General features: G+C 42.2%; 1 protein-coding gene across 1 annotated transcript in view; it reads right to left on the reverse strand.

Annotated features, from left to right (window-relative positions):
* Nucleotides 1–16,851, reverse strand: part of BARD1 (BRCA1 associated RING domain 1) — a 41,329-nt gene extending 24,478 nt beyond the window's left edge. Inside the window, exons 1-4 of the mRNA XM_071746903.1 lie at nt 16,596–16,851; nt 16,419–16,475; nt 12,638–12,783; nt 5,837–6,828 (exon numbers count right to left, since the gene is read on the reverse strand). Of these exons, the coding sequence (XP_071603004.1) occupies nt 5,837–6,828; nt 12,638–12,783; nt 16,419–16,475; nt 16,596–16,753 (1,353 nt within the window). The 5' untranslated portion in view covers nt 16,754–16,851. The remainder of the gene's footprint in view (nt 1–5,836; nt 6,829–12,637; nt 12,784–16,418; nt 16,476–16,595) is intronic.
* Nucleotides 16,852–26,462: the final 9,611 nt, after the last annotated feature.

Here is a 26,462-nt window from a genome sequence, read left to right on the forward strand (position 1 = left end):
ACAAACATCTGATAGTGATCCAAAAGTAAAAAAAAAGTGCAATTAACACACTGATCTGTTCTGTGAGAGCTGATGGAACTACTCACACATTAAAAAGGTAATAAATAATTTGCTGTACTCTAAAGAAGAAAAGCTAAGCATTTGGCAGGGGCAGGTCCTATCCACAAACATCTACACACTACATCTTTCCTCCACAAGAAAGCAAAAGAGACTATACTTACAATCACCTATTGCTTTGAGGTTAGTTTTTTCAAACATGCTTCCTGAAGTTCTTCTTCAACTAGTATTGAAATAGACTTTGGATGTTTAGACCTTTGAAGTTATTCAATCTATCAACGCCAGTATAAAATCACCAGCCCCAAATACAGAGTCCTAACCATACCAGATGATTTGAGGAGGGTCCTCACAGTTTTTATTAAGTCTGTAGCAACAGCAGGCTGGAAATATAACTGGAGATACTACTTGTTCAGAAGTAGAGAACAGGACAAACACCAGGTTGAAAAATGCAAACATCAACATTGCACAAGGAAGTGTTTACTTTTAAATCTCATAACCAATGAAGGATTACAAGCAGCTCCTGAAGAGGGAGAAACTACTGCAGAATGTAAAGTTATCTGTTTGGAAGCAAAGGACATCTTAAGCTCCTAACAAAGCTTATGTCTAGTGACAACACAATAATGCAATGTGTTTGGCTCCTTCTCTGCTACAGTATGTGGGAGCTCTGAAAATCATAGAAGCAGGAAAGGCACTGGGTCCATCTGTCGGTAGATCTAGCAGACAGCATCAGCTAACAGAAGAGAAGGGTATTTACACGGCTTTATAAACACTTCCCTCCCAGGGAGAATTTTGTTCTTACAGATGCAGATGGCATAAACCCAGAAATCCATCCTCATTTGGCTTACCCAGTTCTTTCCTTTTGTTGTTTTGTTTTTGGGTTGTTTTTTTTTCCCCCCAAGTCAATTGTGTCACATGTTAATGCAGAGAGAGGGTTAAGAATTCCAAGTATCCTTTAAGCTTGATTTTATACATGGATTTTTTCCATTTTAACCCTTTAATATTTTCAGTAGAAATAGGTATTTTCCACCCAAAAGTCCCATTTAAATCATTATGTTAATGAAAGTCTATTCTTCCAAGTCAAAAGACAGTCACAAAGAATTAGGGCAGTACAAGAAAATGATACTACACTTGCATCCAAGACATGCTGCTAGCTTCTACCAGCAGACCTCATTTCTCCAATGATACAGGTATTATATACACAGCTGAGTCACCTGCCATACATATTCAAGAGTTCTGGACAAAAATACCTTACACCTTTACAGCTGCCAGGAATGATTCTGTCCATGCATTGCATTTTGCTCAGGAGAGGCTGGAAGACATTTCTCCCATGTACATGCATGACCCAACACTCAAATATGATACATACCCATCTGATACCACAAGTGAGGAACTGTGCAGCTAACTAGGTAAGAGACACCTGGAAAAGTATTTAAAAGGTATTCTGGTTTTGACCATCACATGCTCACACAAATTCAACTTTCACTCTAAGGGGTCATTAACTGCTAAAAAAAGCAATAAAAATGAAGAAGAGTTTTACAGACTCAGAAGGAATTATCTCATAGTTACTACAGTTAACGAATATGAAGAGCCCAGCAGAGCAGGCTAGCCTTGGGTGATGCCTTAATTAAGGACTTCATGGTCAGTTGTCAAAACTGAAGGGTCTCTGGAATAGGATATAACCAAAACTGGTCCCAGTGCTCCTCTTCTCTTTCTTTAGGCTAAGCAGGTGCTCTGCATGGAGGCAATTTCCTCTTTACTCAGAATCGAGACAACTCTAATTGCTTCTAACTCGAACCATAAAAATCAAAGCCTTCTCTCAGCTACCTTCCATCCAGTCCTTCAGAACAGTGCCACTGTTGACACTGTCCTCTGTTATCCTGGTAAACTGCAGTTTATAGAATGGTTTGGGTTGGATGGGCAGGGACACTCACCGCTCTACGAAGTGGCTCCAAGCCTCATCCTTCAACACTTCCAGGGATGGGGCTGTCACAGCTTAACCATGCTCATAGCAAAGAATTTCATACTAATGTCTAACCTAAATCTCCCCTCTTTCAGTTAAAAGCCATTCCCCCTTAAGCTATGACTCTATGCCCTTGAAAAAAAGTCTCTTCCCAGCTTTACTGTAGACCCGTCAGGTACTGGAAGGTGCTCTAAGGCCTCCCCAAGGCCTTCTCTTCTCCAGGCTGAACAACCCCAACTCTCTCAGCCTGTCTTTATAGCAGAGGTGCTCCAGCCCTCTGAGCATCTTTGGGGCCCCTCCTCTGGATTTGCTGTAGCAGGTCCTTGTCCTCCTTATACTGGGGACTCCAGAACTGGACAGAGTACTCTAGGTGCACTCTCACCAGAGTAGAATAGAGGGGAAGAATGTCCTCTCTTCTTGACCTGCTGGTCACATTTCCTTTGATGTAGCCCAGGACACAGCTGGCTTTCTGGGCTACAAGTGTACACTGCCAGCTCATGTTGAGCTTCTCATCAACCAACACCACCAAGTCCTTCTCCTCAGGACTGACCTCAATCCACTGCCTGCCCAGCCTGTAAGTGTGTTTGGGATTGCCCCAACCCAGCTGCAGGACCTTTCAATACTGCTCTTCCTGGAATCCACAGTGGCACTGATTCCACACTGTGAACTGCCCCATCATCTCCCTTGTCAATGCAGAAGAAATATAGACACAAAACACTAAAAACATTTTTCTCTGGAGTAGATTTAGGGCTCTGTACTAACTAGTTAAGTAATACTGAGCTGCATTTTCAGTTGTCACATAGTCATGAGAACAACTTGTGACTTAAAAATCAATCATATGTGGAAGGGCTGTTGACTGGGCAATTTCCCATCAGTTTAGACTATTTGGAGTAAATAGGTTGCAAGTTGCATTTTGCATTTGAACTAATTAAAAGCTTTACTTTTAATGATTACAAAGATAAACATGACTGTTGTTTGCTATGGGCAGAGCTGCATTTATTTTCATTTACTAGTGTAACTCAGCATTACATTCACCCACACAAGAACCTTTCTTGAAAACAATTTTTATTTTGGTAAGCTTATAGCTATTTGTAGTAAACAAGGGCAGTTCCTCAGAATCATTTAAAAGAGTCAAATAAACTTAAAAGGAATATGGTTATAAGACAAATTAAGGAAGAAAAAAAGGGAGAAATCAATTAGGTTTAATTAAATCCAGGGTATTAGACCCTAACAGCTAATAAAAATAATACAGCTTTATTTTTATAATTGATGAAGTCTCAGAGAATTAGACTTTATTTCACTTGGGGGGGAGGGTGGAAGTTACAAGTTTGTTTCTGATGACACATATGGAAAAACATTACTGGTTGTGGAAGGAAAAAGAAAAAAAAATCTCTAAAACAAAATAATAAAATAAATACTTCTTCCAGAAACAGAAAAAGAGGACAGGACTATTTTGAAAAAGCAAACAAAAAAACACCCAAACCAAAAAAAACAAACTAAAAACACCACCAACAAAAAAAGCCCAGAGTAAGAATATATGTTCACTATAAAGGTTCACATTTTCAAGACCATCTTATTTGAGAACACATTTATCAGTTCTGTGGTAGGGTCCTACAAGTCAGAAGAGTGATCCAGAAACATACAGGTACACAAAAGACATTTGCATGCAAAAAATGTTTGGCAACTGCCACATTGCCAGCAGATTCATGGCAATTAATGACTGCTCTTTCTTGTCCACTGCTCAACAAAAGTAAAATGTTACTAAAACCCACAACCAATAGTTCTGTAGAAAAACCAAGTCTTCACATACATGCTGGCCAGAGCAACTTAATTCACTTTGACATGGATTAGTAACTGTGCCTACATTTTACTGGCTACCATGGGATGCGGCATCTTCTTAGACAGAGTATATATAACAAAAAGCACACCACACATGAAAGGAGATACTGTGTAACTTCCTTCCACAGAGAAGGAGCTGAGATTCACAGACAGTAAAAAAAAACCTCTCAAAAGTTCCATTGGAAGTTCAGCAGCTGGAAACACATAGGCACACAAAGACCATACCTGAAAGACCACACTCCTTGCCTTCTTTTAGTTACCTTTAAAAAAAGAGTGGTAACTTGTGATCACTCTGAAAGCCCTGACTAGCTAAACAAGCCTTTCCTAACAAGCATCTCAACACAAAAGGAACTGATCAAGCATTGGAATGGGCTCCCCATGGAAGTAGTGGATTCTCCATCCCTGGAGATATTTAAAAAGAGACTGGATGTGGCACTCAGTACCATGGTCTGGTAACTGCAGCGGGAGTGGATCAAGGGTTGGACTTGATGATCTCTGAGGTCCCTTCCAACCCAGCCAATTCTATGATTCTATGATATATTAAAACTATGGAAGAAATGGTGAGGAAGAGAAGCAACTTCCCATTGCAGATAAACCATGATAAACCTTAAAAGGTGACAGAACACTGGCACAGGCTGCCCAGTGATGTTGTGGAGTCTTCTTCTCCAGAGACATTTGAAAGCCACCTGGACATGCTCCTGTGTGACCTACACTAGGTGGTCCTGCTCTGGCAGGGGGGGTTGGACCTTATGATCTCTCAAGGTCCTTTCCAACCACTAATACTGATTTCTGTTATTTGTAAACAGTACTTTAATAAAGAGGAATATACAGGACTTATGACAAGTAATATGAGATCTGTCCTTTAAAGCTCCTGAGTTCTGTGAGGACATTTCATTTTCTCCTCCCTAATTCCATATTAATGGCATCAAGTAAGGTTATTTGAACTCAGCTCAGCTGCCACTTTCACTTAAAAAGGTCTTGTGCAGCTGAAATGGCTTATTAGAATGCCTTTGAAGGAGGACACAGTTATTTATCAAGAACAGTCTTTTTCTCAACAAATAGAAGTGCTGTATGTCAGGATACTTACAGGCCAATCAGTTCTACCAGTACAGGCAGTTTATTAACCACACAGTATTTCTATATTATGATTTAGCACAAAATACATTTAAATTGTAACATCACAAACTCTTTAAAAAGACCTCTCAGAATAGGGCTGCCACCTGATATGTCTGACTGGAAGCATTCAACTTACCCTACCTGCAGGAACCTTTTAAATAGTAATAGGAAAGGACAGCCCTTGAAAAGAGCAAAACCACGAAGTTCTACCACAGCACCAACTGGCTAAAATAGTAACAGCAAAATGGATGACAGCTGTCATTCCAAGGATAACATTAATCCTACATAAACTGAAGTGTACAGAAAAATATTTCAACTTTGTCCTAATTCTTCATTCTCCACCACCTGTGAGGACAGCATGCCCAGAGCATAGGGCCCAGCATGGGAATCCCAGAGTGCATCATTTCATTCCTTTTGAGCCAACACTTGCATCACACTCAAAAGATTATGAAATAGTTCACCTCAGTTAAGGTTACATAGAATTAGCTTTAGGGAGACAACTCGGATCTTGTCCTGGCCATGTTACCAGGTCAAGCTAAACTGACAAAGATCACCTGGTAAGGTCTGAAATACTTAGCTAAACTCCTTATGACAAATCAGAGACAGCTTTCTGTCAAAATATTTGAATGCTTATCACTTCCTGGAACTCATAACTAACACTGCAGTACATTAAGTTTCTCAAGTATAGCCATCTTTGATAGTTTCAATAACAATTTCTTTATCAAATCAGAAGCTCTGCAATAAACCTAGAAGAAATAGACCACAGGATAAGATATTTCCCTCCAAAATAATATATAATAAACCAACTGTTTCCGAGGATATTTTTGAAATAGAAAAAGTAGAACTGGAAGATGACAGTCCTACCTTGATGGAAGCAACATGAAGCAAAGTCTCTCCTTTGTAATTTCTTCTGGCAACTGAGTTACCACCAGGGGACTTCAACACAGAAGGACTGTGTGGTATTCCTACTTGATTACAACTCTTAGATGTAGATGGGGTAGAAGGAGATGTTGAAAGTGAAGGACTATTTATTGCTTGAAATACTTCTGAGCTTCTTGTCTTTATTTCAGTGTCAGCAAGTTTTGATACAGAGGAAGAAACCTGAACTGGTGTCTTGTGTTCAGTCACTGGGGAGACAGGGCAACCCTGAGATAATTCTTCTAAGCAGTCCACCTGAATGACTGACTTCCCAGTAATGCTCCTCTCAGTTCTTGGTCTTTTAGATTGAGAAGTAACTGAAAGCCTAGATTGCTCCCTTTCACGTTTCAAAGGCATAGTTTCATTTCCTAATGACAGTGATGTCTCTGTAGCACATTCTTTTTCTCTCCTGACTTGTGCAGAGCATGCAATGTCACTGTTACCTTTCTTCTCCAAGGATTTTACCTGTGGCATTATCTCTATATTTTTCCTATTTTTGCTGGAGTCAACTTCCTTTACAGCATCCTGCTCAAGTGTCTCTTCAGGGCTATCTGGTTCCAGAGTACACAGGACTTCTGGCTGGCTGCAAATGGTCACACACTTTTCCTTAGGAGTGTTCTCCTCAGCTCCTTCCTGCTCAGACTTCTCTAAGCTCCACACTTTGTTAATGTCTGCTAAACGTTTCTTCTTCCTCGTCTTACTTTGTTTCTGTGTCAGCTTTTTTGGTGGCTTGGAGGGCTTTTCATGAGGAGGGGAAGGAAAGAATTCATAAACTGAAGATGTGTCTTGACAAAGGGAATAACTTTTAGTCTTAGGCTGAGTCTTGTTCAGGATACATCGAATCTTCCTGCTTCTTGGGCTGAACCACATTTTTATCTGTTCTTTCTTATTGTTTTTTTCAAGGTCTGACTCTGTTGGGTTTGCAACATCTGTTGAACCTAAGTGCAACAAGGAAGATGAAAACCAGTTCTTTTCAGTAGAAGGTCACAAAGAAAAAACCCAAACAAAACAGAATAACAACTGTAACAACTGATGAAGTGTTACAAAATACAACTTATGACTGCCTTGATTTCTTATGAAATAAAGTTCTTATGATATGTAATGGCTTAAAATATCTGGCACTGGGGGGTTAAGGGAACCCAGTGCAGCCAAAGCTACCCCTTAGGCAAGTGAGCACCTGACAGAGAAGCTTTTCAACAGTCTGGGTTCACAACACAGCACATGCACAGATTTCTGATGAGATTATAAGAGGAAAGAGGCTGGTTATCTCAGAGTTTTCCTTGGAAATACATTTAACAAAGTAGTCTGTGCACAGACAAAAGAGCACCGATAATTTTTAGAAAAGATATTTCAGTATCTGAAGATGAACACAAACAATAAATGCAAGCAAGCAAAAATAATTGCCTTATAAGTACATCCCTGCTGATCTTGAACATCCTTGACAAATTGAATGATTCTACAGATACAGCACATGAATCAGAGGAATATATAGAAAATCTCTAAGTAATTGTGCCCTGTCACTTGATCCTGTACCCTTTGGTATTAAATAATTCCAAAGAAGCTACATTGATTATGTCAAAGATCTGGTGATCTCAAACATTTCTTTAAAAATATATGGTGGAGCAAGGTTAAATGTTCCCTCAGTCTTGATTCAAATTACCTTGCATACCCCTTAAAATGCACTAGGTATCAGGAGATTTAGCTAGAGTAAGATAAGGCATCAGAACAAAATTGTTTGATTCTAAAAGAATACAGATTGAGGCTTACTAATCAATCATAGAGGTAGATGAAGATAGCCATTAACTGCATTTGGTTTTCCAGCAGGGCTGGGCTTGGTGCAAAAAAGGAAAAAAGCACTGAAATAAAGACTGAAATCTCAACTAGCTAGCCTTCAGTAAAATAGCATGTTTAATTTCATTCTGACAATAACATCTAAAAAAAGGAATAGCTTGATTGCAAACAGATGCAAAACAAGCAACACAGTTACTATTTACTTGTCTTGCCTTCAGTGTTTACACAACTATCATATTTCCTTCCAAAATATTTACCTGCTAGAACTATCAGTCATCTCCAAGCAAAGAGCAGGAATAAATTCAGCTTGCAAAAGTAATTTTGTGCAACAATTTTGTGATAACCAGAATTCTTTTTGATGTGTATAGCACAGAAAGACTAAAGTCTAAGTGAAAAATTCAATCAAAGGCATCGTCTTCAGAAGTAGGATGTGAGGCACCATAACACAATTAAGTGTTTACACTGAAAGCTATATATACACAACTTCTGGCAGCAAGGGAGCTTGTGAAAAAAAATCAACCACAAGGATTCGTAAACTGATCTGTTCATTGCTGGTTGCTCAGCAGGGACTTACTAGCCAGATCATTAAAAAGCTGCTGAAAACAAACCAAATAAATAATTTCCCAGGATTATTTTTCCCCATAAGCAACTTCTTTAGGTGTAAAAGAACATATTGCATGTTCTAGAACAGGGAAGTGCTTGCAGAACATGTTGAAAAAGGCAATGCACAGTATTGAGATTCATGACCTTGCACAGACTCAAGGAACCACCAATGACCACTGGGGAAGTTGCAATTTCTGCCAGGGTGTTTGCTGTGTCTCAGTTACTCTGCAATAACTCCCATCTTTCAGCTTGCAGAAAATTCTGTAGCTGACATCAACTTTACCTGAACAGTTCTACTTAGCATCTGCAAAGGAACATTATTCTTGAACTCTGTTGCCCCCTTCCATTTCCAAAATGCACAAGATTGGGAGCAGAAGTAGTAAGGACAAATGGCCAATCTACCCTCCCTGAAAAAATCTAGCCCTTTGATGGACCCTGAGCTGTGAGAAGAGATAAGATGCTGTGTTAAGAAACTTATGGTTTAACATGCAAACATTAAATTTATATAAAGAGGGTACTATAGGGTAGCTAACTGCACTCAGTTAAAATACTTTCAGAAAAAAATTGCTCACAAAAAAATCAATACAAAGGAATTGTTTGCTGTCTCCAACTTGGAAGCCAGTGCTTGTGTCTCACCAGGAATGAAAAAATTACTATATATGTATATAACTAAGATTTAATTGTCTATTTAACCCATAAGGACTCACAAAAATTTTAGATGCACTTTTCACTGCATGTAAAGCATGCCCTACTAATTCCAGATTTTAAGCATCTGCAATAGCATAAAGCCTATCCATAAGTTATAAAATAAATGCAGTAAATTTACTCTCCATTACATCATTAAATATAATTCATATACACAATATATTAACCAAATTCCTTCTGAATTATACTTGTTTGCACATAATAAGCACAAGTTTCTTAAAGTTGATATTTAATAGAATTAAATTCTTTAAGTCTTAAAAGGGCTGAGCAGGCAGACAAATTGAAGATGAGCAGTGCCTTGCAACCTAGAAAGTTATATCTCCAGTTCTGCTGTACTGCAATAACAGGCTAGGGCAGGAGAAAAAGAAGCAATTAGAAAATGTGGTTTAGCTGTCATTAATCTGCATCAAAGGAATATAATGATGCACATTGTGTGCCTTTTCAAATTATTCTCTATTATGGGTTTCAGAACAGAAGTTGAGAAATCTCCTTGACAAACTAGTCCCTTATTAAAAATCAAAGGGAAGTGCTTTGGTACCATCTGTGCAACATTAGTGCCTTCACTGAAGAATGATTATTTTGCAAGCTAAGTATTCAACACAGAGGGGACAAAGGGAGAAATTCCAGCTATTCAAAAGCTCATCTTTAGCTATTATGAAGTATCACAGCATACATGGAATGCAATGTAATGTTACAACAGTAGTTCAACATCTTTCTCTTCACATCAGTAAATGTGAAACTCAATTAGGATACTATAAAGACTAATCAAAACTTAAACTTTCCTACTGTCCATGAACATCTGAGCAAGTTTTGAGCAACACCTGCAAGGTCTAACTTCATATAAGAGTGGAAGAAGACAGTGCTTGATTGTGTCAGAGAGAAGCAGATTACGTTACAAAGAATAAAGATAACATCTATAAACAGTTATGAAAAATCTGCTTTTTAAACAACATCACACAGAAAAATCTGAAGTATTTAGAAACTCACTTTCAAAATTATTACTGGAAATCAACCTTGTTCATCCTCAATATCCTACATATACACTATGCCCATGATTCACCAAGTTCTTACCAATTACCCACCTAGGAAGCCTTCCACCCCACCGACTCAGTTCTAAGGATGCCTTGGACTCTGCAATATCAGAGCTAAAGAACAAGGTGCAGGCAGCCCACCTGTGAAGCCTGCCAAGGCAGAAAGCTTCCCATTATCCTCTAAAGGTACAAGAGCAAAGAATGAAAATGTCAGACAGGTATCCTCACCTTGCCACAGCCCAGGGATATAACACATGTAACAAGTGAATTAATTTTGTGACTCAACATTTACCACCCATAGCTTCCCTCTTCTAGCCAGTTTGAGCTTTGTTTCCCAATTTTCCTTCAGGTACCCCAGTACTACTCTGCAGAGTAATCTGCTGTGGTTCCCTTTAATTTAAAAGGGAAGCATTAGCTGTTTTGTGCAGTCTTTCCTGACTTAATTCCACAGGGGAATCTGGGAGTAGTGGAATTTTTCTACTCGAGCTATTAAAAATGTGAGCTTAACCATATCCTTTTCAGTCACAGCAGTTCTGTGTGGTTTTAACACACAAAACTTCTGCATTCACTAGGTCTGTCATAGATCTAAACGTGTAATATAATGCATTTGCACCAGTAACCTGTCAATAGGATCTCAAACAGAAGCCTTGAGACAAGCCACATTTGTCTCAAAGCAAGGCATACAAAATAAATACATAAAAGACAAAGTAAATATATGGAATGATCCTTTTTCAATTGCTTCTCTTTCTTTCCTCCACAGAAAGATTGATTTTTTTGGTCTATTTCCTTTACTGGAACAGAAAATACAATTTCTGACCTCTAACAAAAAAGAAAAGAAAATACTGGTGCCAGGAACATGGCACAGTGCTGTAAGAACATGAGAAAACTCCTTAACAAGAGAGGCTCTGATTTTCCAAACCCAAACATACCTCACTTTGCATACATTAAAGTTCAAGACATATACCTATGGGAGGTGACAGATTTTCCAGCGATGAGTAACAAAACATCCTAAAGGATTTGCTCATAGAATCCCAGAAGCTATGGAATCTTGTGATCTGCCTGAGTACTATGCATAACTGGCTCTTGTTAAAGGTCTGCTCATTTACTTATGTATGCAAACCATTTCAGACAGTGAAATAGCACCAACTCAGGAGGTTTTTCCCTTAACCTCAGTATAAAATATTCAAGGCTGTTAATACACTGCAAAGGCTGCAAGTGATGGGAAGTAATCTCCCACAGGAGTTCAGAACTTGAGCTTCAAATAAACCTCTTCTAAGCTTCAATTTTGTATCTGTTTGCAAGTTAGGACAAAGAATGACAAAAAGAACCTCATTTAGTTCTTCAGTGAGGCTGCACACCACACGAACTTTGTTTTGAAAGAACCATGGAATTAAATGTATTATTCAGCTTCCAGCACAATTAAACATGAGACCAATTTATAAGAGTTAATTAATCTGTAAGAGTACTCCAAGATGTCTAACCAGTATCAATATTACTATCATATTGTATTTAAAATGCTTTATTTATACCATTGCAAATAGCTCCTGCCACAGATTCCATTCTGACTGGTTTTAGAAGGCTCCACCACTTAAAATGTTTCCCTGAAATCCTATTTAAGCCACCATTTATATTTTCTATGCTCCAGAAAATTCAATCACCACAGGATTTTGTCTCTGTATAAAATGTATTACTTTACAGTTGGACATATGCTTCCAGCCTCCTCACTTAAATGCATTTTGATGAAAATAAGAGCTGCCTCATAAGTGAACTTGAAGGTGCTGATGGGATTAGATTTCAGAAGAACAATCTTTAATTTAGATAAATATATTTGGGAGCAACAATGAAGGAAAAAATACCTTTTCAGTATCTGACAGCTAAATTATTGTTTCCTAAAACTTACTGTTACATAAAGAGCTCCTCTCTCTGAGTTCACAGGAGAGACATACTTACATTTATTTCATTTTTTCCTACTTTGACAATCAGCCTAAAATTTGATAAAGAGATGAATTCCCAGAGTATGATCTCTGCAATTTTCTAGCAGTCAGTAATGACAAAATTTCACTGTAGCAGACAAGCCAATTAGTAGGGACCACAAAATAAATGAGTTAAGACTTGCCTTCCTCCCCTTTTAGGCAAGGACAATCTTTTCCATATGAAAAAAACCTAAAGTGAAAATTCCTGGGACAAAAAAATCTCCTAAACTGAAAAAATGGGACTGCAAGCCTTGAGGATATATGCAGTAATCATTTACTAGGGAGTCCCTAATGAAATGCCTACACTGAACAACACTACACATTTGATCTCCCCAAAGAGTACAAGATATGACAACTTGAGCCCCTGGTTGGTGCAACTAACTGCCATGTGACTTGGGAATCTATCCCACTTTTGTCTAATTTTGGATGACAGATTCTAATGAGTTATGGACTAACCCAGTCATGCAGATTTCTTAGTAAAACAGATGCAAAGAACAAGCAATCTATACACACAGTTCGCTTCAAATCAAATTTTCTAAACATGATTTGGAACAGCCTTTCAGAATCCCAAACAGGGCAGCACTGCTGATGGAAATGGAGCACTCTGGATTCAAGGGCTGCCAGACAGCCAGGTTTGCTCTTACCTGAGGTGTCCACACCCAGCAGATGCCGCAGTTTGCTGCAGAGCTGAATCATGTTCTCCAGTTGCCGGTTCACCTGGGCATCTTGCACCCAAGCTGGCATGTGGCACACTGGGCATTCTGCACCAACACAGTCACCCACACAAGATCTGAAAGTTAAATGTAAAAAACCTAAGTTATCTAGTGTACTCGCTATCAAGCTCTTCCCAGCCAAATGCTCAGCAAGAACATGTTATTTTAACACCGTCAAACCCCTGTGGTAAAGCCCACAAGTCAAGTTGCAAATGCGGGAGAGGATATATGACAAGTGAAAATCCATAATTAACAAAGCCAAGTCCAGAGCCCCGTCAGGACACTATCACACAAGAAGTGGCATCTTGTGACTCCCAGACTCACAAGCTAACCCAGTTTCAAGGTATGCTAAAATCACGGTGCTGCTTGTCTCTAGAAAACAATTGGGCTCGAGCCATTAAAACTCCACATTTTTCTATTCAGCTATTCTTCTGCAGCCTTCTATTTTAAAAAAGTGACAGAAAGCCAGTCCATAGTAAACTATCACTTCTGATTTTTCCCATTTAAAATCTTGAGACTGTGAAGTTTCACCTGCCTGAACACTTTTCTATAAAAATTCCCACGACCATCTGCAGGTGTTAAGAGTATCCATCACCTTCCTCTTTCAGAGCATTTATGCCAATAAATGATCAAGGTGAGGGAACACATTTACATAGTAACAGTCATTTAATACTTGCAGCTTCTTAGTAATTCTACTCTCCCATATAAGCCTAAAATCTAATGCATTTGATTAGGCCAGTGAGAGAACCTTATGATTTGTCATCTGAACTGCAACATTAAAGATCTGTTGTTACTTCTGAATTTGAAAAAAATTGATTAAATATACATTTTCACATACAAGAATTTCAAAAGTCTGATACCTTGCAACCACAGAGCATGGGTAATTTTAGCCAAAAGTATAAAATTAAAATGTGAGCAGCTCACATTAAACATCCAGAGAAAAAGAACACAAGTAATATTGAGGCACTGCTACCTGGAAAGGAAGATTAAAAATCTACATTTCTAGACTATAAACTCTATAGTCAGCTTGAAAGCTGACAGTCATATCCTAAAACTACTAGCATACCACCTAACAAAACCAGAAATAGAACTACCACAATTTTCCTTAAAAGGAGAGTTGTTTTCAGATATATTCCCTGCTCTGGCACCCCTCCTTCAAACACCACACAAGTATCATGCCCTCAGTTAATTCCAAGACAGGAAATCTGGTATGTAAATATTGCTCCTAGGTGTGTCTTGTGCCTTAAACAGGCAGCTCTGAGCAGGTAAAGGACTTCATGCTTGAGACACTGCTAGGATTGGGAGATTGAATTCTTGGCTCCAACACACTCATTGACATTGACAAATCACTTGAAGCAAAGATAAAAACCGACCAAGTCTTGGTCTCAATGCAAGTTGGCCTCAGGTCTCCCATGTCTATTAAAGGAAATGCAAAGGAAATGCAGTATGACTTTTATACCATGACATTTCCTAATTACTTCTAGCTGTTGGGTCTTTACAATCATTGTCTATTAACTATAACTAGCTTAGTAGAGTTACTCAGACAAAACTGCAGAAATTGATCTTAATAAATATCCCTGCCCATTATAAAACCCATGCTGAGGGCAAACCAGTCACATTATGTGTGACCTGATTTTTGCATTTCACTAGTTTCACATTTCACTTTATATACCAGAAGCCAGCTCCAATATTCATCCCATTCCTTTCCAGTCATATTAATAAATGTCAGTCTTTATAAATGAATCAGAAGCAGTTAATTTCAGAATACTGAAAATTCAATCCATGATCTACCAAATTAGCTTGCAATACAATTTAATCTAAATTTCCTTAGATTAAAACCAAACAAAAAACAAAAAAACAAACCCAACAAAAACCACAAATCAAAATAAAAAACCCCATACCCTTGCCATTATCCAAGTCACCAAAGAAGACATTAAACTGATGACTAAAAGCTAAGGCACAGAAGGGAGAGAAGACCAGGTATAACAATAGCTCATAGCTAAACTCTTTCTGAAGTAAGTGCTAATGAATGCTTAAGGATCGTACTGGCTATTCTTTCCAGCCTGATCAATGCAAACCACATTAGCTTCTGATCTCTTGAAAGCTTTTCTTAAAAAAATAGTTCACCAAACTGTGTGTTTTAAGCTTATCACCTAGAATACACTGGGGTTAACCAAAAGAAAACCACAAGGCTTTAGATGCCTGGCAACTAAACAATTATGTTTATTAAGCCACACTTATGGTACCTTCAAGAATCTACAGTACACATGATTAAAAAAAAAATCATACTGTAGATACAACCATATTGATAAATCACTTGTACAGGCTCCTGGGGGTTATTTTACCAAGTACTCTGTGGACAGGTAGGACAAATAAAACAAGTAACAAAAAAATTGCTTCACGTGGCAGAATCTTCTAGAGCAATTAATGTCCAAAGTGGGGAAAGAAACAATATGTCTGAATAGGAAGAAATCATTTGTACATCTTTTAATACATCCATAATGGTGGGAAGAGATGATGAGCGCAACCGTGCCATAAGCAGTTACACTTTAAAAAGAAGTAAAACCCTTTGCTAGTATTTTAATTTTCAGGCCTTCAGCACTTCAAGGTCTCATTAGAAAGGTAAAACTGCAGACAGTAAATGCACAGCCACAAGCATGGGAGGGTTTTCCTCTGCTTTTGTTGACATAGTAACTACAGTAATAAAAGAAGTTGAGTATCTAGACTAGTTTACAAGCAGAGGCTAGAAAGTGCCTATGCTCTCCACAGTAACAAGTATAGGATTTTAACAGACTGCTCATATCTGTACTATGCAGAGAAACTGTTTAAAACATAACTGTCCTTTTAATTCCTTGTGTTGCCATTTGCATGCCATGAAGAGCAGTGGCTTACAGGACAGCCAGAAGGTTACACTGCCTTCACCAGGTGAGGCTCTGGGACAGGACCTTTTCAGACTCTGCCTCTATCGACAATGCAATGAGTTGTCCCTAAGATAGACAAGTAACTACCACTTCTGGAGACCTGCCTCATTAGCGGGATTTTTTTTTTTTTTTTTTTTTTTTTTTTTTTTTAAAACCACTCGGCTTATTTGACAAAGTAGAGGTAGTCATGCTATCCCAACGTGCTTGGATGGACATGAATACAGGCACAGTTACAGCAGCAGATGAGCAGATGTGAAGGACCAAAGCCACAAACATAGCAAAAGTCAAAAGTATGAGAAGCAGTATCCAATCCTCTCAAGCAGAGCAAAAAAAGCCCCCTTGAAAACTGGAAGGATCCTTCTAGGCTGCTTTTTGTTTGTTTTGAAGAGAGGAAGAGGGAGTTAGAAAGGGCAGTCAGAACCGGAACCTGTTTTGTTGTCCCACCCCACTAGAAGTGGGCACCTCTCCCATCAGACTGAGGCTTCCCTTTACACCTTGGCAACCCTCTGACGCCTAAAGCAGCCTTCACACAGCCAGGCCTTCGCTCTAGCAAGCCGAACACCCACCCCAGAGCAATCAGCTGCACCCCACTGTGGGACGGCAGCTCCCTTTCCTCTCCCCGGCCAGAAACCACCCACCTCCCCAAGGCAGCAGCCCTTTCTCCTAAGCACGGCAGCAAAGCCGTGTGTGAGGGCGAGAGGGGGGAAGGGGGAGCCCCGGGGCGCCCTCGGAAGAGCCAGGGGCCTGGGGAGAGCAGGAGCAGCCAAGCTGCGGGACACCGGGCTACTTACAGGCAGAAGACGTGCTCGCACTGCCCCAGGGACACGGGCTGCCGCAGGACGCCGGCGCTGCGGGCGAGAGAAGAAAACGCGGTAGTTTTAACACACGAGGTCTTAAATGCAGAGAGACGGCGGCGGCTGCGCTCGACTGGAACGGCCGCAGGGAAGGAAAGGGGGGGCACCCATTACCAGCGGGAGCAGCTCAGGGCCTTCTCCAGCCGCTCCAGCGCGGCGCGGGTGCGGGCCCAAGGAGAACCGGGCGGTGCCATGAAGGCGGCAGTGAAAGGCTCGCTGCCCGGGACCGGCCGGTTACCCGAGCGTCCGCGCAGCACTCCCCGCACAGCCATGGCCACCGCTACAAATCGCCCGCCCGACGCCGCTGCGCAGGCGCTGAGGGTTCGCGCCAGGCAGTGCGCATGCGCGGACACGGGACTCGCGCTCAGCGCTCTCGGCTGAGGGGCGGGGCCGGGGGAGGGTCCGAACGGGAAGGGCCGCGGGGTAACCGTGAGGGGAGTGTTGGGGGGGTTGTGCAGGGCAGCGCGGAACCCTCGGGGCTAGAGACGATTCAGTAACATCCAGGGCGGCCGAACAGCCAGACCCGAGGTATTTGTATCCATTTGTCTGCATCAGACATGCCCAACACAGCACAAGCGTCCCCCAGCCAAACGGCGCCTGAAACAGGCTGGCGGGCACCGCGCCCTGGTGCTCAGGGCTTCCCCACCTCACTCTCACCCTCCTGTGATTGTGTCTTTTTGTTCCGACTTAAAAAAATGTAATTGTCTTCCCTCTCTTCCACCCGTTCAGTAGCTTCATTATAAGGGAGGTACTTCACTGGTTGCTGTTACTTTGGGCTTCAGGGGTAGTGGGTTTTGGGTTTCTTTCCCTCAGCCCAATCTCCCACTTTTTACAGGTTGCTGTTTTTGAGGTGTTATCTACCTAAACACAGCCCCTGCCTTTCCCGTACAGTGTAATTACTGAAGCACATAAAGCAGTTACAGCAGGAATTTATCACTTTCAGGTAGAAATACTCCTGGCCAAATAAAAGATAGAGTAGGAATGCCAGGAGCGATTTATAACAGGCTTACTGACATTTCACATTGAGAAGCTCCACTGGTGAATAAGCATCAAGCCATAAATCTCCAAGCAGACATGATTAAAGTGAGCTAGTTATTCTTTGAGGGAACTTCATCATATGAGGACATGGCAGGATGGAGCCTGCCAAAATTTGTTTGGCAACAGTCATAGAAAGCAGCCATCAGTATGAGCTCCCAGCACCCCTGTCTGAAATTTCGGTGGCATTTCCCATCCCACATCTCTCTCTGTTTGCTTCCTGCAGGGGAATGGTTTCCCACCATCCCCACTCACTGAGCCAAGTAAAAGAGGCAAGATTTGGGTACCAAATCAGGCAGCCCTGATGGCAAGAGGGACTAAGTTGACCTCTGGTGGTTACAGGGGCGTTTCCACAGCTTAACTCATCTAGAGAGAGTGAATTCTACACAGATGTGTGTGAGATCAAGGCTGAAAACCTTCTTAATAAGTTATCCTTGTCTTCCAAGAAGGAGGTTGTTCAATTTTCAGGTTTCACACTCCTCTGCTTCAGTAGTTTGTTTCTTCTGTAGCTCCTGAACAGAATGGGGAATCATGAACTCTCTCAGCAGCAATGATCACAGAAAATTTGCTACTGTCATCCGAGGCAAGTCGACATGTCACGGAGTGAAACACTGATTTGAATGGTGACGCCCTCAGCCTTTATTAAATCAATGACATTGAAGCTCCTAATGTCCCAGTAAACACTGTCTTGTGGCTTTCTCTGCATTCATGATAACTCCTGATCCTTATCTATGTGAATCGGAACTGTGAAAGGTCCAAAGAGTCAAACAATGGCCTGTCCTTAGCTGTTGGCTCTGTCCTTGCAGAATCAGCACCTGAGCCTTGATGGACAGGGATGGATGGATGGATGGATGGATGGATGGATGGATGGATGGATGGAGGTATTGCCATCCACACACGTCTGTGTTTCTGCTGGCTCAGAGAGGAGGGCTGTTTGTTGTCTTCAGCAGCAGCTGTATCTGTGAGTTTGGATCCAGCTGTGAAAAGTGCTGTTGTATCTCTGTGACAGCCTGTTGTTTTCTGGTGCTCAGGAACCCCCCCACTGTGTTAATAACACTGAGTTTGCTGATGTCCTGTCACCCTCGGTGGTGGGCATCAGCAGCCCCCTGCCACAGAGGGAAGCTGCTCTGGGCAAAGAAACAAGAGCCATGGAAGAGAATGAGGAAGTAAACCAAAACCAGATGCAAACCTCAACTTGTTAAGACACACACACAGGTGTTGGATGCCCCCAGGCAGCTGTCATGCTCAGGCATGTTTCTTGCCACAGCTGGATGCAGTGAGCTGCTTCAGAGCTCTTTGCCTGTCCTGGGGGAGGAAAAGGGCACGGCAAAGTGCTCTGGGACCTGTCCTGCTCAAAGGGAAGCTCATAGCCAAATCCATAGGACGGATCCTAATCTGGATGCAGGGGAGGGATGGCAGTGATGGACAGAGCAGGAAAAGGTACCCTCTCACCTTTCCTGGTCTTCAGGGGATGGGGTTAGGACAGGGACTTGCTCCCTAACACTACTGAAACCAGGACAAACTCACAAAATAATCTAGAACAGACATGTGTCCTTTAAAAATGAGCAGTTGCCAGATGCAACCTTGACATCCTACTCTCCTTTACTTGGCTGTTGTGTGCTCATCCTGTGCTCAAAAAAATAAATAAAAAAAAAATAAAAAAAAAAAAATTGGCATCTCTTGGTGCAGCAGTTACAGGAAGATGGTAAAAGGCCTTGCTGCCAAGATGAAACTTTAACACAGTTTGAAGCATCAAGAACAGATTACAAACAACACTTGATCCATAGATCTCTTGAGTCAAGCTGGCATTTATGTTCACAAAATATGAGATGCCAATATCTACTGTATAGAACAATAAAACAGGTAAGTACCTCATCTTCCTTTCCCCAAGCTGAAATATGTTTAGTGTCCCTCCCAATAAATCCGTGTGTGCACAGAGCCTCCATTGTGCAGAGACATTATGTGTGAATTTACAAACATTTACAACTAAGTTAAACTGAGGTGAAGCACTGCCCTGGGCAGCCAGCGTCTAACAAATGCTTGTGTTCAGAAAAGATATAAAAGTCACGAGTGATTCATTCTACTTAATTTCATAAAGGTTAAGGAGTTGGTGCTCTTGAAAATCAAAGAAATGTCTTCCTCTGCATTGAATTACTGCAACCAATTGGACAATCAGAAGCAAAAAGCAAAAAAAAAACAGATGCAGAGAACTGGAAGAAGCAAGAAATACGTCTCTAAATTTGGTTTATGCTGTATTTTTAAAGTACAAGTAAAGCCATTCCAAACAGTATAAGGCCCACACACTCTAAAATAAATTTGTTGCATGACAGAAAGCCAGTAAAATGGTTTCAGCAGTGGTGTGATACAGTGTGACAGTCACCTTTGGTACGTGCATGAATCAGCTGCTCTGTACCCCACCAAGGCAACAATCATCTTTGCAGCCCTAAACTGATTATGGGATTTTCAAACAATGAAGGGCTCCAGAGCAAAACCCCGGCTGAAAGATGACACCAGACTGATGAGGAAGGTAAAAAAAAAAAACACATTTTTTACCTCATGTTTCATTTCAAAACATTGCCCATCTGGTAAAGACCCTTTTATGTAAATACACAGCAACCTGATATTTTATTCCTTAGAGAAGTTCCCTAACTGTTTTTCAATAAATATACAATTATTACATGATTCATCATGTAATGGGAAGGAGCGTGTAGAGGGAAGCAGTTCCCTCAAGTCTCTCGAGTCATTTGTTTTTGTGGGGGGTTAGAAGAGACAAAGCATCTGCAAAGAGAGGGGCCCTTGTCTGCCTGAATACCAAGCACATCCCAAAACCACCACATCCTGCCATGAAAGGGTGCTCAACACACTGGAGCTGAGCACCCATAGCAAGCAACAGAACCCATCCACTTCAACAGAAGACTGAAAAAAAAATGAGGGAGGAGGAGCAGCCTCATGCTTTTAATTCCCTCTTTCCCCAGACACCTGAATCAAAGCCTTTAGCAGGCTTAGTTTGCTCCTCAGGCTGCCCCTCTGGGGCCAATTTTGCTGCATGCCCAAAGCCCTGTGAGTTCACCGTGGGCTGTGGCACCGACTCAAAAGACAGAGGGCTGCTAAGATCAGCACAGTAATTGGCCAAGGCCACTCGACTAATAAGTTTGGGGACTTCAAATATTGATGGATGCGATCCCCAAAAGGGAATAATAACAATAATATTTATTATTATTTTTAAAAGTCTATTCATGCTTTCAGGCTCAGCAGCACAGGCAGCACTGCATGTCATGGCATTAAATTATTAGTCAGGTCTTGATAGCAGGAACATCAGTTGGTGTTAGACATGGCATTTTTAATTAAAGGCAGAAGCAGAGAAGCCTGTGGTTCATTGGTTCTGCTTTCACTGTGTGAATTGCTAAATCCAAAGGGCACTTTGTACAAAAGATTTGATGAGAGCACATGCTATGGACCTGGTACTGCAGAAGCATGAGCAGAAAGCAGCCAAGGTGACAGATAATTTACACCTGTGTCCACTGAGCCCTTTGCTTGGTGAGAGCTCTGTGTGTATTCCCAGCTGGGCCAAAACTGGGGGGGGGAGGTGTTTACAAAATTGAGATTATTGTTCTGTTTTCCAAAAGAAGGAGAAAAGGGGTTTCCCACAGAAAGGAAAGTAACACAGAAAAACAGCAGGAGAGAGCCCTGAGCCCAGCAGTGCAGCTGGGGAACCTTTGCTTCAGTGACTGCTGATGCTCCCCTTACCTCCAACCAGTTCTGGGGTGCACAAATGGATAGAACAGACCCTCCCTATCAAATGGTGTCCCCCAAGTGTTTTACCTTCCAAAGAAATAAACATTTGAACAAGGAATGGTTTTCTCTCCCCATCAGCTGCCCACCCAGACCTCTAGCTCTAAGCAGGACCAAAAATCACCATCAGATCTGGGCCAGGGATTCAAGCATGGCTGGGAAGTGCTCAAAGCTCCCAGCAGCGAGTATACACCCAAGAAATACCCGTGTGGATTGTGGATAGAACCCAGAAACATAAAGCCTGTCTTGAACTCTTCCACCTACTACCACCCCAAGGCAGTCCCACAAAGCTGGATTAATAGTAGGCAGCCTCCTTTGCAAGGATCCAGCATTTCTATGATATAATCTGAATTTTAAATCAGTTTGCAAAAAGCTAGGTCCTAACTTGGCTTTGTGTATGGGCAGAGATGAGGAACACATGAAAGCTCTTATTTCAGGGTCTGCATGGCAGACACATCAGGCCCCATGAACACATGTGGCTGCCTTCCTCTTGGTGTGGAGGGGGCCAGGATTCCCCTTGACGAGCCCTGCAGATGGTGTTTGTTTGCTCAGCCATGACAAAAAGGAAAATATTTGGTGCAGTCTGCTAGCAGGAAGAGGCAGACATATGGTTGGTGCAACACAAGCTTGGATGCTCAGGAAAATTCTGCCAAAGCTTTGCAGCAGCTTTTAGATGTTGGATTTCCTGGGAGTTGAGGGGGATACAAGTGCATCTTTAAAGAACTTGGGCACAGGTTTTGTATAGTGGCTGCTATAGCCTGAACTCTCTTATTATCAACCCCCTTCTAATTAATCCTAATATACTATTCCTATTATACTAGAGTTATTATAATTAAGCCCCTTTTAATTAATGAGAACCTCAGCTCTGGCTAAGTGCTTAGAGAAATCCTCCTTGGATTGATGTCTATTCACCTGGCACACAGAAAACACAGGTTAAGGACAACAGAGGCAATGGAAGACAATTGTTTTCTTATTTGGACACCACAGGGTCCAGGTGTGGGTGCAGCATTGCTTTCATTCTTTTTATCTGTGACTTACAAGCCTGTTGTTGAATGTATCAGTGCAGCATCAAGCCCATGGGAAACCTTTGGGCCATCCCAAAATATGAAATCCTTTTGATTTCTCTTTTGGTTTAAGTTTAAAAACCTACACCTTAGTTGTTCTAATTTCCACTTGCCAAATATCAAGGCACATTTTGTCATTGGGCTAAGACAGTGCTGGTGACATTCAAAATTTTGGTAAGGTTTCCTGGCTGTGCCAAGGGGGTGAGGGAGGCACTGGACACAGTGGGCACAGCTCCAGAGCCCAGATGGGGCTGGGACACAACCTGTGATGGGTCCCTCCTCCTGTTTGGAGTCTTCATTCCATCTGACCCCAAGGGAAAATGCTGAAGGCAGTGCATGCTGTACTGTAAGCATTGCTTTTTTTTGGGTGTTACGTGTTGTTTTGGTTGTGGTTTTGTTTGGTTTTTTTTCAGTGGACAAAGCAAGAACCTTTCTTTCCTATCAAGGTGCCTTTGTCAGGATCTAACTCCCTTTTTCCCCACAAAGTCTCCTTTTGAAGATGCGCTGCCAAGTGTCCCTTTGAAGTTCTTAATTTTAAATTTACTTTTTGGTTGCCATGTGCTCCATGAGGTTGGTCAGGGATCTCCACACCTCTAGTTTCATCATGATAAAAAACATTACATGTACTGTAAGCACTGGGCTTGTTTTGCACAGAAATTTGCCATCACTTAACAAAAACCTGCCTTGATTTGAAGAATTAGGGCTATTTTGGGGGGGGGGATGTTGAGTAGACCACCCCAGGCCACAGCCAAGTGCTCAAGGGCAAGGAGAGGATGCTGTGTGCACCAAGATGAGGATCCCTGTGGGGGGGAAGCTCTGTTCCCACTGAATTCAGAAGTGCTCTGAGGGGAGGGATGGAGCCACCTCTAAGGCCCAGGTGCAAGCTCCACACCCAAACCACTGGGGATGGTCATAGTGGTGCCTCTGCTAAGCTTCCTCTGATGCATGAGCAGCTCAGCCCCTCCATGTAGCTTGAATAAAGTCAAAACAAGGAAAGAAAAAAATACAGCAGGAAGGAATATAGCTGGCATTTCTAGAAGACACAAAATGAGTGGGTAATACTCACTTCATTGAAATTAAAATGCTCCTTCACTGCTAAGCCAAAGACAGGAGCAGAGGGCTCCAGTATGCCATGAGAATCATGTGAGTGCTAAGCAGGGAAAGGAAAAAGGAAGAGGAAAAGGAAAAAAGGAAAAGGAAAAGGAAAAGGAAAAGGAAAAGGAAAAGGAAAAGGAAAAGGAAAAGGAAAAGGAAAAGGAAAAGGAAAAGGAAAAGGAAAAGGAAAAGGAAAAGGAAAAGGAAAAGAAAACCATGGTGTTGCTACAGCAATACATGGGTGCAGTGAGGTACCTGGGAAGCACCAGCTCCATGCCTTGCACAGGGCCTGAGTTAGGGCTGTCCTGAAATGTGTCAGAGACCTTCCAGGTTTGCTTTTTCCTTTTCTATTCTCAACAAGACAGATTTTGCTCATCTGCAGCTTGGCCTGAACCACTCCACACCCTCACATGCAGACCTCATGGAGCATTTTTCTGACTTCCTCCTAGCAGGAGGAAACTAAGGAACAAAAGCCCTGGCACATCCATCTGTGTTCACAAGTAAGGGTTGGTATTTTTGAAATTGGTAAGGGTATTATTTTTGTTTCTATACTAATCTATACTAAATCCAAATTAAGGATAGCAGTTCCTGATGAATTATGTTGTTATAATAAACAACAACCACCGTGTGCCACTTAGCGGATGATTAATGATCCTTATTTACAGTGTGCTCAGCTCAGGTCTGCAATTTGCACTTGCAGACATCGAAGGAGAGTTCAGCTTTTCTTTTCTCCTGTGTTTTGAGGCCGCATCGTAAATCCTGTATGAGCAGCCTTGACAGCTGCATTTCAATTCAGAAATAGCACTGCTATGAACTGCCAGAAGAAACACCAGGATGACCCCAGAGCCGCAGGAGCCCTTACCTGCTGGCCTGGGGGCAGTGCCGGCTCCGCCAGCCTCTGCGGGGAAGAGGAGCTGACACCCAGGCACCCACCCCTTCAAGCCGTCAGGGTCTGTCATTCAAACCTGCCAAGCACCAACCCCTGGTTTTTGTGCTCTGATTTTCCTGCAGTCCCTTCCCTCGGTTCGCATCTGAGGCGAGTGAGATGGTTTTGTGAGCTCCTCAGCAGAAAACTCCCCCATGCAGAGTTGGGCACATCCCCAGCCCTTTGCCCACCCGGCTCCTTTCCCCTGCCCAGAGCCATCCAAGCCCTAAAGGTTCCTTTCTCCTGTTCCATCTCTCAAACAGCCCCTTGGGAACGGACCCTCCTGTTTTCATCAGATTAGTGATGAGCACCTCAGCATCACAGCGTGGCTGGTTGGAGAAACAGCTTCCCAGTTTTAAGATGATTTTATAAGGACTTGCATAACCACCCGGGCCAATGTTCTCTGTTACACCGGCCAAGCAACCTCAGCCAATAATTTCTGCTTGAGCCAGAGCTCGAAAATGCCAAGAGGAGGGTGGGTGGGAAACACAATGCAGCAGCTTTGAGTTACCAGGATGAGGCTGATGAGTAACACAGGAATGTAGCAGTCCTGGGATTGTTCCTATCCCATTTAAATTAGGGTGCGAAGTGGAGGTATATCAGGCAAAGGGGCACTATATTAACGTGTCATGCACAAGGTGATCTTGAGCAATGGAATTACCTATGGTAATTTGTGGAGCAAATTGTCCCATCCCTCCTCCAGATGGCCATGGCTGAGCCATTTCCAGTATCTCCATCCCTGCAGGCACTTAGAGGGCCCAGCTCTGGCACATTAAGCACCTTCAAAGGTCTGGGGGTTTTTTTTTTGGTTGTTTATGGGGGTTTTTTTGTGGATTTATTCTTTTGAAGCTTGACAGGGGAACAGTTCACAAGCAGCTTCATCACACACAGGCTGGTACCTTGGGTGCACACATACTGCTTAGTTTTCAGCCCAAATTTCCCTGCGAAGATCCCCATTGCTGCAACTTTGTGATATTCCCTAATGCTGCCCATTTTTGCAAATCCCAGTTTAGAACCCAACCCTCAGAAACAAGAGGCTCCATTTAACCCAGCAACCCCAGACAGCCAGAATGGTTTATAACAAACTGATGTGGGCACATCAAAAATATGGAATTGTTTCTCAATCCAGCATTTCTCTACTCTTAAAAATATATCAAAGCTATTTTCAGTCAACAGATTTTCTCCCCACCCCGACCATCCTTCTAAACTGTAGCAAAACTGATTTCCATCAGTATCTCTATGGCTCCCGGCTTAGTTTACCCTGTTAAAAAAAAACAAAACAAAAGCCAGGTCTCCTGTTTCTGTTTACACTGTTTAAAATGTATCAAACCCTGACTTCACCAGTAAATCTCATCAGGACTAAAAAAAGATTAAACGCCAATGATCCTGGCCAGACATCTAATGCAAATTGACAGCAAATGCAATAGAATTCCGGGAAAGACCTGAATATCAAAAGGAAGGTCCCAAGTCACCAATTGCAACCTTCTGACAATAATTAATGGAAAGAACTTTTTACTACTTTTTTACTATGTAAAAAGCCAGAGGAACAAGGAGCAGCATCCGCGGCATGGGGAGCAGCGGCGAAAGAGGCATCAGGGCACAGGGTGCAGCATCACCCGAAGCTGAACATGAGCCAGCAGTGTGCCCAGGTAGCCAAGAAGGCCAATGGCATCCTGGCCTGGATCAGGAACAGCGTGGCCAGCAGGTCCAAGGAAGTGATTCTGCCCCTGTACTCAAAGCTGGTGAGGCCACACCTCGAGTCCTGTGTCCAGTTCTGGGCCCCTCAGTTCAGGAAGGATATCGAGGTCCTGGAGCAGGTCCAAAGGAGGGCAACCAGGCTGGTGAAGGGACTTGAGCACAGATCCTATGAGGAGAGGCTGAGGGAGCTGGGGGTGTTCAGCCTGGAGAAGAGGAGGCTCAGGGGAGACCTCATCGCTCTCTACAACTCCCTGAAAGGAGGTTGGAGCCAGGGGGGGGTTGGTCTCTTTTCGCAGGCAACTCTCAGCAAGACAAGAGGGCACGGTCTCAAGTTGTGCCAGGGGAGGTTTAGGTTGGACATTAGAAAGAATT

This window comes from Heliangelus exortis, chromosome 6 (genome assembly GCF_036169615.1).
Source record: "Heliangelus exortis chromosome 6, bHelExo1.hap1, whole genome shotgun sequence".
Classification (NCBI taxonomy): domain Eukaryota; kingdom Metazoa; phylum Chordata; class Aves; order Apodiformes; family Trochilidae; genus Heliangelus; species Heliangelus exortis.